General features: G+C 41.6%; 1 protein-coding gene across 2 annotated transcripts; it reads right to left on the bottom strand.

The window, feature by feature from the left end:
* Positions 1-1,003: 1,003 nt before the first annotated feature.
* pgfb (placental growth factor b) lies at positions 1,004-14,163 on the bottom strand. 2 transcript variants are annotated; one of them, XM_025900895.1, is made up of 7 exons: positions 13,480-14,163; positions 3,870-3,906; positions 2,571-2,767; positions 2,377-2,456; positions 2,028-2,057; positions 1,883-1,945; positions 1,004-1,785 (listed from the first exon to the last, which is right to left on the bottom strand). In XM_025900895.1, the coding sequence occupies exons 1-7, from the start codon at positions 13,540-13,542 to the stop codon at positions 1,764-1,766; spliced, it is 492 nt and encodes a 163-aa protein (XP_025756680.1). In that variant the 5' UTR covers positions 13,543-14,163; the 3' UTR covers positions 1,004-1,763. The 2 variants fall into 2 exon arrangements, with proteins under 2 accessions (XP_025756680.1, XP_005477020.1); XM_005476963.4 differs by lacking the exon at positions 2,028-2,057.
* Positions 14,164-15,435: the final 1,272 nt, after the last annotated feature.

The following is a 15,435-nucleotide window of genomic DNA, read 5'->3' on the forward strand; positions in this document are numbered from 1 at the left end:
GAGTCACCAGTCGGACACAAGGTTGTGCTGTTCAGCTACACACAGCATATGGGATGAACATTTGAGACTGTAACTAATGCTTTTACATGTGTGAGCTCAAGCTTGGAATCTAATAAAAAAACGATTTTGAGGGCTTACATGATGTTTTAACAGCTATAGAAAGCAAAAATAATTTGTATTCAAGCTTTCCCCTGTTGCTGCAGCACTCCATACAGTGCAATTACTTTTAACCTGTCATGGCACTTATTTTAAATTCCAACTTTAAGAATTTGTATTCCGTAGACACACCGGCGAGCTGTCTGGAGTGTACCCTCTTTCTTGCCCAAGGTCAGCGACAGGCAGGCTCGAGCCTCCTCCACAACCATGACTTTGACAAGTAGATAAGACAGTGGATGACTGGATATATCCCACTGGAATACTTAAATCTGAATTCACATTTCACTTATTTGTTTACGCCACAGTAAGAAACATACCGCACCAAATATTCCAGGGCATTCAAAGGAAGCCTTGTGGCTATTAGTTGTATGGTCCTCCAGACGTTTCAAGTACAGGCACAGGCAGAGTGAAGTAGTGTATCATTGGACCTGCACTGTATATCATTATGTCCTTGTGACTGACACTCGAGAAAAAATTAGTGGTTTGCCAAAAATTGGGTCCAACCCTGTGATGTGCACTGCCCCTCTGTACAGTATTTAATTCAATCTGCATACCTCAAATACCCTCCTGAAGGCTCATGTATTGTCATAGAGCTGCAACCTGTCTACTGTGAGCGACTAAACAAGCAACGCATGGGTATTTGGTCCTGAGTTGAAAATGCATGATGGGCGAGCTGAAATATCCGAGAATGTTGTGATCAAAATTTTAAAAGAAAAAATTGAAATGAGCGATTTTTACTCTTGTAAAAACAATATGTGTGCTACTCGAACTTGTGTATTAATTATTTTAACACGAATGCGCCAGTTGCCGTTGATCTCGCCACACCCACTGTGCATCCATATGGTCATTTCAGATAAGTGGGCCAGATAATCAAGATTAGCCTCTTGTTAGGAGAATATCTGTATGCTGGATTCCATAAATATGGAAAGTTTGAAGTTCTGTGAAAATCTTCGATTTATAAACATTTCTGCTAAATGTTTTCCCATTCAGGTCACATGATGCTGTAAAAGAGTTTGATTTATACAGACCAAGCAACTACGCAACAATGGCTTTTGGAACAGATCTCAGATATGATGATGATCTGATTCAAAATACTTTAATATAGAGGTTTAAAAACACTTTCCATAAACACTAGAGGGAGACATTTCCTTATCGCATGTACAAAGAAGTTGCACATCAAGTCCACAAGGTGTTCTCTGGTCCAACTATATTAATAAATATAGATTTTTCTTCTTTTTTACATGTGTAACCTTCTTTTAAATACCAAAGGATTTGACAAATAATAACTGATACAGTAATACCTAGCATAAAAAGAAGACATCAGTCTGTTTGGTTCTACATTGCACTGGCTCCCAGGGATGTCCATTGTTTCAGGCTTGTAACAGCAGTGTTTCCACCAGTCAAAACGCACTTCCTGTTGAACCTTGTCGTTACAAAAACACCCTGCCCATCAGCGTAAGGGCATGTAGGCAAATCAACCCAGCTGTTTGAGTCTCTGGCTGCAGACACAGTATTGATAGATGAGTGAAGGAGACTCTTGATGCTCCCACTGGGCTGGAAACAAATAGTGAGCCACACTGCAACAGGGGGTTGGGTCGCCACTGCAGTTACCTGCGAGGAATCTGGCACCTGTAGAACACAAGCGATAACGTAGCCTTTGTTAAAAGCTGTTGTAAGATAAAACGGTGGCTATGTGAACGTTTTCTCCCCCCCGTGTGCCCCTCACCTGTCACATTCCTTCTTTTTTTGTCTCTCCTTCCTCTTCCTTCCTCTTCCTCTTCGCCTTTTCCTGAACCAAGAACCAAATTATAAAAAAAAGCTTGCGGTTTTTGACAAATAGCAAAATTGATATTGTAAGAATATTCCCTTACTTTGGAACCTTCACAACAGGTTTTCTGATTCTGAGGGCAAAGGTTTCGATAAATTAAAATGAACGTCCAGGTACAACATTTAAAAGTCTGTGAGAGTAACCCAGTCTTCTAGAAGTTACGTTTATGCTGCCTGCTATTAATGACCAAACGCGATTAGCAGATATTGCGTCGACAGTGCAGGAATCTTTAGGAAAACAACTTGATTTTCAGTGAGGTATTCAGTTTAAGCATGGGGTTGTTTTTGGAGATGAATCTATGAGAAACATAAACATGGCTTCCAGGAGACGGGGTTTATATTTTGCATACTTATCAATAAGTTATGTCACAACACCCTTCTTTTTTTTCTTACCTACATTCACATGTTTGATGCTCCACAAACGTCATCTCAACATATTCTTGACCTTGTTCTGATGGCCTGATTTTCAACAGCTGGGGATGGAGGAGGGGTGGAGGTGAAACGGAGATTTGCCAAAACGATCTAATGAAGCGCTCACAGCTACGAGTTATAACTCACAGTTATGTTGCACAACACTTAGGTCTTACCTGCATGGTAACGTTTGTGGTTTGAGTGGGATGACACTCCAGGTTCTCATCTCCGCAACAGCCAGCGCACCTCACCAGGGGAACGCAGGAGGGGCTGTAGATGTGCTCCACCTCCGATGGGTATTCCTGCACCACCTCCACCAGCTTCTCAATGGTGCGGCAAAAGCTGCGACCCCAAACTTTTTCAAACACAAGCACTGTGAATAAGAGTAGGCAAAGTATAAAGCAGTGCCATCTTTTTTCTGGGACTTCTCTGCATTTTTATTTGGTTAGCGATCAGTTTTTCATATTACTGTGACGAAATCGATTGTATTTGACAGCCAAAAAAAGCTAAACTTAAAGATGATATAGTTCTACACAAACAGTACTGGTAATTAGCTCAGTAATGATATGCTTTCATGCCCTGTACACAGAAACCTATACACCAGTATGTATCCTGTTTTCATTTTCAGGGGGGAAAAAAAATGTTTGTTTAATGTACAGTATGCTTTCCTGTGGGAGTACATGTGTGAAAGTGTCCTAGTTGCTTTGGGGAGACTGTGGAGGAAGAACAGGGACAACTATGGCCAAACACACAAGTAAGAGAAAACAAACACTGGGAACATGGCCATGAACAGAACCCTGCTGGATCTGGAACTGGAGTTGCCCCGCAGGCACCTCTGGGACTGTGGTGACCCTCAGAGGTCACCAAATGGAGCCTTACACTACAACAGCTGTTTATAAAAGCAGACAGGCTGGGAGGAGACGGCTGGGGAAGCACCCATGGTAAGGAGATGAGGCCACGAACTGTAATGTAGTACAGCGCAAAGGGACAGTTCAATGGCCAGTTAGTGCTTCTCGAGTGGACTGCATGCCTTCTGCTCCTCTGGCCTTCTGTCTTACACGACCACGCAATCATTTCTGCCTGCAAGTTCTACCAGGCTGTTAGTGCATTCCTCTTTAATTAGCATTAATATATAGCAATGTAAGGGAGCAAAAGGATATGAAGAGAGAAGGTCAGCAGTTGAGTAATCGCTGCTAGCCTAGACATGCTCTGCTGTGCTCTATATTCAGATGAAATTCGATGACTAACTAGCATGCAAGATTAAAGAACTAAGTCGTTTGTATTTTTCAGCATTGCGTGACGAGCACAACACGAGGGAATACATTTCTGTTAAACTCTAGTCTCCCCCTTTTATTTTCTCTAAGCCACAAACACTGTAGAAAATACAGCGTAACAAAAGAGTTAGAGCTACTCTTTCGAAGAAAGTTTTATAACTCTTATTATCCAGGACATGCAGACTTAAAAGAATTCCTTACCTTCCATTGTACTGTTTATGCTTGCCAAGGGAAGACTCTGAAAAACACAAAACGTGGGGATCCAGAATTATTATTTGTGGTCTGACAGGATGTGACAGCGAGCCTCAGGACTGACAATGAAAGTGAAACAGGTAGTGGCAATAAGCCAGAAACATTAAACCCATACCTAAACATGAATAACATTATATAAAACTAATCCAAACTGTTAACCCACCCACTCAAATATAAACCCTATTGCCTACAACCTTTTTACACATAGAGAGGTCAGCCTGCCTTTACACTAACGTCTGACAGAACCAGTGTTTTTATCCTCTGGCGGCGATAGCTGGAACAACAGTACACCAAAGTGGACGGTCATTTCCACTCTGTTGGGGATGAGTCTTTTGGACAGGCAGCAGATAGAGGTCTTCATATATATCTACAGTGTGCCCAACTGTTTAGGTTCAAAACCTGTTTCCTGTGGTGTAACATTCAGCTCTCTATTTATTTTCCCATTGATGGTTTCCTCCTCTGTCTTGATTTTTTCCCATAATCTCATGATAAACAGAGTGAATTTCTCATTCGCCTGGGAAAACACAAAACCTCTGGTTGACTCCATCTCAGGAAGGGAAATCTATGTTTGATAAAATACCCTCCGGCAGAAGTGCAGGACAGGCGGCAGACAACCTGCTTCCGCAGATTCTCCTCGTCACTGGTGTTGGACTTGAGTTTTTCTATGACACACGCCGGATCACATTCATAGTGTAACAATGTTTTTGTAGACAATAGCAGTGGGACAAATGATACTGGAGCAAAAAGTCTTTATGCAACAGCAACCAGCCTGACAAGGACTTCCTCGAGTGATGGCAATAAAGACTGTTGCTTTTTACACCATCTGTGCTTTGTTGAAATCCATCCTTTTCCTGTTATGAACCAAAATTAGTTTCAGGATGACGATAGTATCTGTCAGCATACTGCTGTATTCATCCTTCCCCCCCTCCTCCAAAAAGTGTGATTTAAGAGGAATGTCCCGATTTAATGATGATGATGATGATGATGATGATGATGATGATGCATTTACACTTGCAAACATTTCAGCAGTTCCCGTAAAACTGTCACTAACATGAGTGTCAGAAACTGATCTGTCGTCTGAGCTGCACAGCGTACTGTACACTACAAATATCACTCAAGAGTCCTTTCTGGGCAAAGGGAGCTGTTGAGGCATCTTCCCCGTTTTTCAACACGGTTGTTCTTGTTCTTCTGGCTAAAAATGTACGGCTGTTGCTATGATTGCCAAGTTGTTCTATAGTGTAGCATCCATCGGGCTGTGTCAGCCTCACAGAAACACAGCAGGATATAAGCTCTACTTGCAGAATATTCTTTAAGCACAGCATGGGAAAGTCACAGTTCAGTTCCAGTTATTGTCAAAAGTTGCTTTCATTTCAGGCCCATTGAGTGTATTTTATATTCAATGGCAGGCTGATAAAATGAATCTCGTGTCCAACGTTAACTGGCATAAGATCAGCTTCCCCTTTTCCACCCTTTTGCGTGTCGCGGCTGCTCCACATCACAAGGGCTTTTTGGCTCTGGCCTCACTTGCCTCGCTGAATGTTTTGAGGTTTTGGAGGATTTTCTAACCTTGGTCATGGGTTAAGCCTCGACATGGTGAGGAAACATCTTTGGTACCCTTTGTGGTGGAGAGCAGAGGAATGAGCTGCCCAAAAGAATCCACCAGATTCCTAAAAAGGCTTCATGAGGATCCTCACGTAGCAGTTCCCTCCGTCTTATGTGTTAACTGTATGATTCATGGTGACAGGAGGTGATTAGGCTCTTGTGGAAAGGGGGACTGTTTCACGTTAATAAATGTGTTCAATGTGTCATTAATCCTAAAAACACGCTCGCTTTCTGTGCAGTCCTAAATGTTTCTTACATTTTGTTCCCTGATGACCTTTTTCAGGGAGTTTACTTGTCCTCAACGAGAGTGTAACGTTACCATGTGTCATTATCATTTATTGGTTTCATAATGTGGGTGTTAGGACCTTTGAGAGTAAGTGTGATTAAAGGCTATAGAAATAAACTAGACATGACTAGACTAAATTCATCTGTTCTTAGTTTATAACCCAATACTTCTCCTCTGTGTCCATTGTATTGGAATTTTCACTTGTATGTACAACATCTGGGTTTTTGCAATTGACAGAAAATGCTGAAATATTCAAGAAGGAATTAAGAGCAGAAAATCCCTCCTTTTTTTACCATTACACACAAGCAGAAACATCCATTCTGTCATTCCAGTAAATGAGTTTTACAGACTTTTTGTGTCTAACACAAAAAATGGATGCTTCATAAAACGGATTAAATATAATGGGCTGTAGTCTGGCACAAAGATTAAAATTATAGTCTTATATTTTATAGACTCAAGACTTAAAATTTGGCAATACATAAAAGCTAGCAACAAAAACAGCTTTGGAGGGTCAATTCATATACATATGTGAATGTATCAAACACGTAAAGAAAAGTCCATGGCTTACATTTGATTTGATTAAAAACAGACCATCGCCTCCTTACTTTTAATCCTAATCTTAATCCACCATATATAGATAGATAGATAAAAAAGTATTTATCATGAATGCAAATGTGTACTTTATGTTAATAGAGGAATCAAAGATCAGGACCTAACAATTACCATTATTATCAACAAATGATTAGTTTATTTTAAAACTTTCAGAAAAAAGACCGATATAAAATGATATACGTTATAAAAATTGTACTAATTGGATTGGAGACAACATGGCAGTGCAGTGGCTTGGACTCTACAGGTGTGGTGACTTTACATGGTCTACATATGCATGTGTTATTTTCCTCCATGGTCCAAAGATAATACATGCGAAGATAATTTGTGATCCTACATTAGCTGTAGGTGAATGGTTGCTTCTCTCAGTGTTAGCTCTCTGTAAAGCTGGTGTACTCCATCTCCCAACTAATGTTTGATGGGACATGCTTAAGCAACTCTTTGATGCTAGCAAGATAAAAAAAATATTGGGATGCCACATCTCCTTTAAACTTTATGTAACTGGTAATTGACATTTTATTTAAACATAACTTGCACCTTTCAATGATTAAGTGCCTAAACTTTCCAACTATTCCTGTGCCAGAGAAACCTTTCTTACTGCATCTACAAGGTTTCCTAAGTAATCCACCCTTGTCTGGTTACTGTAGTTGTACAAAATGCTTTCAGGTCTTGACATTTGGTGCTTTATGGTAGCACAGTGTACTTCAGTATTTCAGTAATCATCTGGAGAAAGTGAGTATGGATTGAGTTGTCTGTAGTAGTTGCAGCTGAAATAAAACATTGTTTATAAGGTTCTGTTTGCTTTGGTTGTAAAGCCACTCTAAATAGCCCCTACTACTGCTGGTTAAGAGTTTGTGCTGTACTCTAGGTCAAATCAGAGGACATGTTGTGTCCCTGGGCTCCTGCCATTGGGCCGCAGAGGCCCCAAGCCTCATTACTCTGCAGTCCCACACAGCTGAAATGCGTCATCTTTAACCTCCTTGCTTATTCCATCTGTCAGAGGAAGGGCAGCGTGCACAGGGAGCAAACGTAAAACATGATGGGGACCCAGCATAATTGTCAGAAGATGTTTCAGCTTTGAGGGTCAAGTGGGGGAGGAGGTAAACAGCAGGTACCCGTGGCCCTCTGCCAGAAAAATCTGGAGTCCAGCCAGCTTATTCCACAATGTATCTTTCATAAGGAAAGAAGAGGATGGCAGATCAAATACAAAGGTTCCCAAACCAATTTGGGGAACCTTTTTCCCAAATTTCCCAAACCTATTCTGAGGGCTAGGAGAAACTGATGCAGACTGGAGGTTAGGTTTGTCTTCTCCAGTGGATTGCATAAGAGTAAGGGTGGGGCATGCTTTTGTTTTCCAGCAGACTGAAATGGAAGTTTTCTAAAGGCGGCTATAAATCACAATTAAATGCTTTCATGTCATTCCAGTCCAAGGTATAAAACAGTAATAATTAATCATTATCAGTAATCAGAGTCTCATAAATACATTATTACTTTGTGAAATCTGAACAGAGGGCTATCTTAAAGCCAGCAGTAAGATTTTCTTTTCACATGCTGGTAGGGCGTTTTAGGTTATCTCTCTTGTGGTTGACAATACAATAGGATTTAATTCATACTATTCAGGATGGAGCAAAGACACTGAAAGGAAAGAGTGTTTCGCAACATGCTTGTATTTCCACCATTAAAAAGCCGACCACATTCTACAGTTTTCGGCTGAAAAACAACTTTTAATGTGTTATTCTGCACAAAATGTTGCCATATAACACGCAGTTTTAATGCTGATTCATTGCTTCTGTTGACTAAAGATTAGGTCATCTGATTAGCACACATGTATCGTTGGATCTCCTGCTTTGATGGTATTCAGGCTGTAGTAGTAAACTGTAGTCCTCTAGGCAGCCCCCTTAATCTTTGACCATCTGACAAACTGTAATTGCTTTTACATTAATTAGTTCAGTCAAGCTGTATAACTTGGCTGACTGGGTTTGCTAAATGAGGTAAAGAATGACAGTAAACTAAATGAAATGAGTAAATATAAGTAGTCTGGCAGTTGGGTAATTCTGAAGACGCATAACAAGGGAATTTTTAAGTGGACCTATCTTGTGTTTCTTTATTTTCTCTCACATATTTTGGTACAGTGGTGGAAGCTTGCATAAATCATAAAAGTTTTAAATGATGGAGGTCAAGAATACGTACAAGTAATCACTGCAAGCCAAAGTCTCAGACTGCAGACTGCTTTTAATGCTCATTTTTTTGACAAATTTTATCTACTCTTGTATCTGTATTATGTCACAGAGAAAGGGGACCCCTAATATGGTTTTCTCAGGGAGGCAGCCGATCAAAAGGGGGGACAGTGGACAACTCAATAAGTTAGAGATGATGCTTTACTGATCTTCCTCATGTGGCCTTTATTGCTAACCAGATTCCACGTCATCAGCGCCATGGCCACAACATTAACTCATGGCCTTCTCGTGGAGCATGAAGTCACTCTCTCCACCACTACAAAAGAAAGACCGGTTCTCTTTTGTACATGCATGGCGGGTCAGCTTTTGACAGCGGTGCTATTACAGGACTGAGAAGTACCCAGTCTCTAGGTGGTCACTGGTGAAAGCCAAAGGACCAAAAAACGTCATCAGAGCATGCGGTAAACATGGCACATCAATGCCTCGAGGCATCAGAGAGAACGGAGACTTTGAAATCAGGAGTTATTCCACACGTAAGTAAACAAACACACATAGATCACACAGATTCAAACAAAAAAGTAGCATAAATAGGCATGTATGACTGCCAGATTTCAGAATAAATGCATTTTAATTGATATTATGTATACAGCTTAGCATGCACATAGGTGTTCTTGCTGGGAGATAGCTGAGACTCACTGACATCGTCATGTCTGTCCTTTACATTAAATATGGTGGATCCATGTGCAGACAGACCCCTTCTCAATTTGAAGCCACATGCACTGGATCCTGCTGCTGAGATACGGCAGAAGAAGAGATTTGTTGTGTGAGAGCTGACAAAAAGAATAGGTATCGTTTGTGCAACAACCAAAACAGTTTTTTCAAGCCTAAGTGCTGAAGTTTGAAAACAATCCTGCTTTTTTTGGCATCGCCATCTAGTCAAAAAACAACAAGAAGTAAAATAGGATCAAGTGATGAGGGAGAGGTAAGGGTCGGCATAAATTTTAATTTAGATAACCACGATTTCCCCAGTATAAGTCCATTAATGCATGCATAAATGTCTCCCCAAGGACGCACACAAAAACACACAACCACTGTGTAAACTGTGCACCCTGTCCGCAAACATACACACACGACAAGTCTTGAGATAAGCTGACCGGTGGTAATTGTGGTCTCCATTACAGTAAACGCTGTTCTGTAAACCACAGTAAATTACATCCAGATGGGAGATTAAAGCTCGCTGAGTAGACGGCTGCCCCGAGCACCACCACTCCTCCTCCTCTGTTGGAGGAAGGAGAAATCCATATTTCCTGATTGCGATTGCGAATCTCCCCTGGGCTAGGACATTACAACCAGGGAGAAGTACCACAACAACACAGAGGGGCAGTCAGCGGGTCACCACCACTGCAGGGACTCCCGTGCAGACATCTGATCTACACAGGAAGATGTGCTAAGCGTAAGACAGTAAGACATGGAGGGAAGGGAGCAGTCGACTTAATGTTTGCTTATAAATTTGCTCTTTGCTCTGACATGAACACAAACACATGTGTGCGGTACAGATGGCCAGTCTCAAGTATTGTTTTGGTGCGGTGGGTGATTTAAAGGAAACACCTGTGTGGCGTCACGTCCTCATGAATACAAAAGCAGAAGCTGAGGCTCACTGCCTTTAGAGACATGGAAACACGGTGTACCGATGAAGTGATGATCTTCATCAGAACTCTGGCAATAACACATGGTTTAGGCATAATTTCTGTTATATCATTTAAAAAGTCACTCAAAGACTTTCATAATTGCATTTCAGTGAGGCGTATAATCCTCAACCTTTGCTATTTCTTTTTCCACAGCTTCATCATAACATAATCACAAAAATATTTTTTCAGAGGTTGACCAAAATTGTGAGCTGTGCAGATGTCCAAATCTTCAGGACATGAATTATTTCACCCTGGAAATGCTGCCAAATGCCACTCAGGTTTGGTTCTGTTTATGCAAGCATGAAATACAATCACTACGATCACTAAGAGATCGGCTTTGTACGGAGAGCATTCCAGTGGGTTTGATCTAACTCTGGGATCGCTGTCAAATGAGCAGGAGGCAACAGGTATTTAAAAAGCAAAGTACAGGCAGGTTTCACAGTAGTCCTGCTACTGTCACTTCAGGTCAAAACACACACTGTACTGTACATGCAGGTCTGCCAATAATACAGTAAATAGATGATGGCTTTGTCCCAAGAAATACACTGTACAAAATAACAAGAGATATACAGTACTTGTAAATTGATCCCGTGAAGTAATATTAGGTTTACTGAACTCTGTTTGTAGTTCATGTGTAAAATACCTGGTGGATGGCATGGAGCTTGTACTGTATTTCATAAAAGGGTGACCAAGCGGCCACTATTGTTGAGAAGGGAAACCCAGGTGCTTCCACCCTCAGTGACAAGCCACAAAGCTTGGAAGTTTGACCTGCTCATTTCAATGGGAATCAACATCAGCAGACTACACCTACTGTTACAGTGCTGATTTATGATTAAAAAATACTATTTATATATACATATTTTTATACTGTTTCCATTTCCTCCGATGACACCATGTCACCATGCTTCTAACATAACACAGCAGCGTTACTGATAAAAGTTATCACACCACTGTTTCGCAGCATGGGATTACTACAAGGAATAGCGAGAGGTGGAGAGATGGGTGTAGCTAGGCCTCCGCTGCGAATCACAGCCATCTCTCTTTAGTCATCTTATCCCTTTTTATGGAACATAGCGAGATAGCAGAACACAGACTTTAGTCCAGCCAATCTTTTCCTCTTCACTGGTTCTTTATATCTCTTCTGTCTTATAACAATTACCCAATAACACTGGAGAAAACACTCCTTGTTTTAACTTGCAGTGAACTACTGATATATACAGTAATGATAGACTCGCCCTCTGTCTGTGACACACATACACACACAGACTACACTATAAATCTCATGTAGGACGGTATTAAACAGTTGAAGTCAACTCCAGCTTCTCTGCTGTCCACAGCTTTAATTGACCACATGATTCACAGCTGTGACAGTTATGAAAGCTAATCATTATTAAATTATTGGTCTGCGATTCCCAGACACATGTCTAGTGTTTGTATTTCCAGTCATAACTTGGTGTGTGAACTTGTGAAAAGAGCTGCTGGTTTGAGTTTTTGTTTGTCAGGGACTGTTTATGTATATATTGTGTTGAAGCAGGAAAACAAAGAAAACATTTAAATTTACAAGTAATCAGTAAATGCAAAGATGTTTTCAGCAACTGCAGGGATCCCGAGGCCAAATCTCATCTGTCAGGTTAGATGTTTGATCTGTTACATTGGCCATCAGTCTTTGGGTGCAGCAGAGGGCATCTAACCTGTTACACACTGAGGCCCCTGGATTTTGTCACTCCTGTTTTGACTAACCGGGCCATGAGCTGATTATGAGGATTAGAGGAAATGTGGTGAACTCATGCCTCTCCCACTCACTCTCAACTTAAGCAACAGCTGCAAAGACTCTGGGTTTGGGAATCTGGTGGGACATAGAGTTTTTTCAAACCCTGAGAGCCTGGCTGAGTCAGCGAGTAGTACCTCTATGTGAGCCCTGCAGCTTTGCAAAGGGGAAGGGGGTGTTACTTGATTCAACAGGAAAGCAGCAGAGTATGAAGTGTGACACTGGCAGTGAATGGACAAGGGAATTGCCTGGTTTTGCATTAAACATGAAAGCCATCAGAGACAGCTGAAAGTCCCCAGCCACCTTGGAAGGAAATCAGAGACTGAATAGGTTCAAGGGCTGAAGCATAAGGTGGCACAAGTCCGAATGATCAATGACACATCCTCTTACAGGTATTTCTGGCACAACACAGGCCTTTGAATAACTCCTCACTCCAATTTCAACGTTTCCCCTGTTCTGGCAGACTTTCATTAAGAGAATAAAAGGCGATGCCAGACAACAGAGAACAGGCCGGCTTTGTAGGCCGATTTAACTCCTGACACTGATACGGCTTCCCTGAAATTATGCTTTTAATTGAATTCCACATGCTAACACTGGTTCATCTTCATTATTGTTATTCTTGGCATAAAGCAGTTAAAGAATGCAAATATGCTGCCTTCTCTTCATGTCCTAAGAAAGCACAAGAAGGGAAAGCTGCAGGTGCCTGCAAGATTAACATGATCCAGTTTTACTAAATACACTTTCAGACTAAGCAGCTCCAGGATCTGCTACATCTACTACCTGGAAAGAAACACAGCAATTTCCCATTTAGAGAACATATCACCAACATGGCAATCAGAGTGCTCCCTTGATGGAAATTTAAACCGAAAAAAAGATCCCACCATAGCCTACAAGAGTGGGAATATAATATAATCCATGTCTGTGAACCTAGCCTTTAAAGTATGATGCGGCTGTAATTATGAGCTTAGCAAGCTTTGCCAAGTATAACAGTGAGTCACCTTGCATCATTTGCTCCACAGAGAGAGTGATGCAGTTTGTCACGTTTCATCTTATGAATGAGGGGTGCCTGATGGCGCTCATTCAAAGCAGCATGAGAAAGAACAATAGATCATTATCACTTGACTGGCTTCTGATGACTCGACCGTTTCATATGTAGGTTACACTTTGAACTTAAACGAGGCTATTAGCAGACCTAACAATAGGCGCTTTATTTATCATTCTATAACGAGGTGCATTATTTACTACTTTGCTGGGTTACTGGTGGACAAAGCAGACACAAAATAAACCGAGCAGCGTGTGAAAATCTCAACCCAAAGTCTACTTTTGCACTGAAACCACAGAGGAGAGGAGGGGGAAGAGTGGGGGAAACAAGCAATCCCCTCATTTTGCTTCTGAGTGTAAAGTTTCACCCAAGCGTGCAACGTCCTACCTGTGCAGGTGAGAACTGCAGATAAAGCGCCACCACAGTCCCGATGACAAAACCCAGTAACATTTCGTGACGTCTGTGCGTGGAGAGTGGCGATGGCTCCCGATGGAGATAGTGGCGGAAAAAAAATCCCACACACAGCCAAACACACAGGAAAAAAAGATCCAACAAAAGTCCCAAAATACTCAGAAACAGAAACAAACAGAAAAAAACTCGCTGCCAGGGAATTTCCAAGTCATCTGCTCCCGGTTGAGTAGCGCGGAGAATGAGTGGAGTCACGTAGCTCCGCGCGTGTAACCTGATGAAGTAGATTGTGCTCACTAATGAATAAGGCCCCTCAGGAGAAAGTGGAGGTGACGAGGAGGCAACACAATAATACTTTAACAAAAAAAAAGGATAAACTGATAAATATTCACATTTACACACTTTTTTTGTGTCTCGTTTTGCTTTAATTTGATCTTAAAAACGGATTCTGTGGAAATAAAAGCGTGAACGCCAGATGGGACGAAGCATATTCAGTGCGCAGCCGGTTCAGTCCAAGATCTCCAAGTGCGGAATCCGCTTCAAAAAATCACGCATGAAGTTGTGCCAACAACTTTCAGTTTCCAGTCCTCCTCTGAGCTGCAGTCAGCAGAAAGACAGAGACAAGCACTTGCGTCTAATTGCTCCGCGCCACCTTTTCACAAGACCGTTTAATCTCCTCCCCCTTTGTCTTGGTCTCTGCCCTGCTACATCTGTCTACATACAACTTACTGATGACATTTTACAGCTTCCCCCTTTTAGCTGCAACATAAAAAGGTAGTTTATTTGTGATGCTGTAACACCGTTCTAGACTATACACCGCAGGTGATTTAAACTATGGAGCGTACACAGAAACATCCTCCGAGTGCCTGCGGCATTCTGTGAGTGCAATTCAGGCTGGGTAAACATTTGGAGATCTTTTTAACTGCTGACATGGATGGTAGACTCATTGCTCGTCCGGGGCTCCAGGGTGCACGGAGATTCTATTTATTCAAGTTTGCAGAGACAGAAAAGGGAGATTCCTATTCTGTTGACACACAGGCTTACTCTTCAGTGTGGAACTTCTGTGTTTGCAGAAACACTGGAACGAGAGGATTCCTTGTGGGCTTCCACACATTCCTTCAGCAGTGCTCAATGGCCGCACTGCCTCTGCTATTGAACAGACCACACTCAGGAGTGTGGTGTCTCTAAACATCTTAGACACTTAGACATCCACCCACCCACCAGCTACCGGCTTTTCCACAGAATCAGTAAGAGCAAACTATCAAAGCTGATGAAAGACATTTCACGCTCGTCTTTTCCTGAACTGTATCTCCAGATGGCAATGATGGATGTCTCTTGAAATTCAGGGACATGACAAGAAAAGCAAACATATTCTTCAGGGAACTTGACTCTGCAATTACTTTGTTCTGTGCTGCTTTTAAATGTGCAGTCATTGTCTTGATAGTCAGCATTTTTTTTAAAACAATATCGTTTTCAGACTGTCTAATTATCCACCATATTCTGCAATATTCCAAATGCAGATAGTTCAGACGCTGTTTCTCCCTCTTAAGTTGAGAAACAGATACCTCCAATTTAGAAAAAGTTCTATGTAAGGCTATAATAATAGAGTACAAGAGATGTTCATGCCTTTTTTTTAATGTTTTAGAGAAAAGCTAAAGGTCATAGCATCTCCTCCCTGTAGCGCAGGGACAGCCTGCGTTTTAACAGAGGTCAGACCGACTCTCACCATCTCGCCATCTACTCAGTGATCTATCTGTGTTTTGAAAGGTGCACCAGCTGATAGAGCCTAATAAGCTCACTCAAACGGTTTGGACTATAAATACATGCTGATAAGACGAGCAAACAAGGTTTTACTGATAATGTACTCCAGTCCAGTCCAGTGGAGATGGATCTGTCTGCTGTCTGAAAGTGAAACAACTTTGAGGCCCCTGTTGC

This window comes from Oreochromis niloticus, linkage group LG19 (assembly GCF_001858045.2).
Source record: "Oreochromis niloticus isolate F11D_XX linkage group LG19, O_niloticus_UMD_NMBU, whole genome shotgun sequence".
NCBI lineage: Eukaryota > Metazoa > Chordata > Actinopteri > Cichliformes > Cichlidae > Oreochromis > Oreochromis niloticus.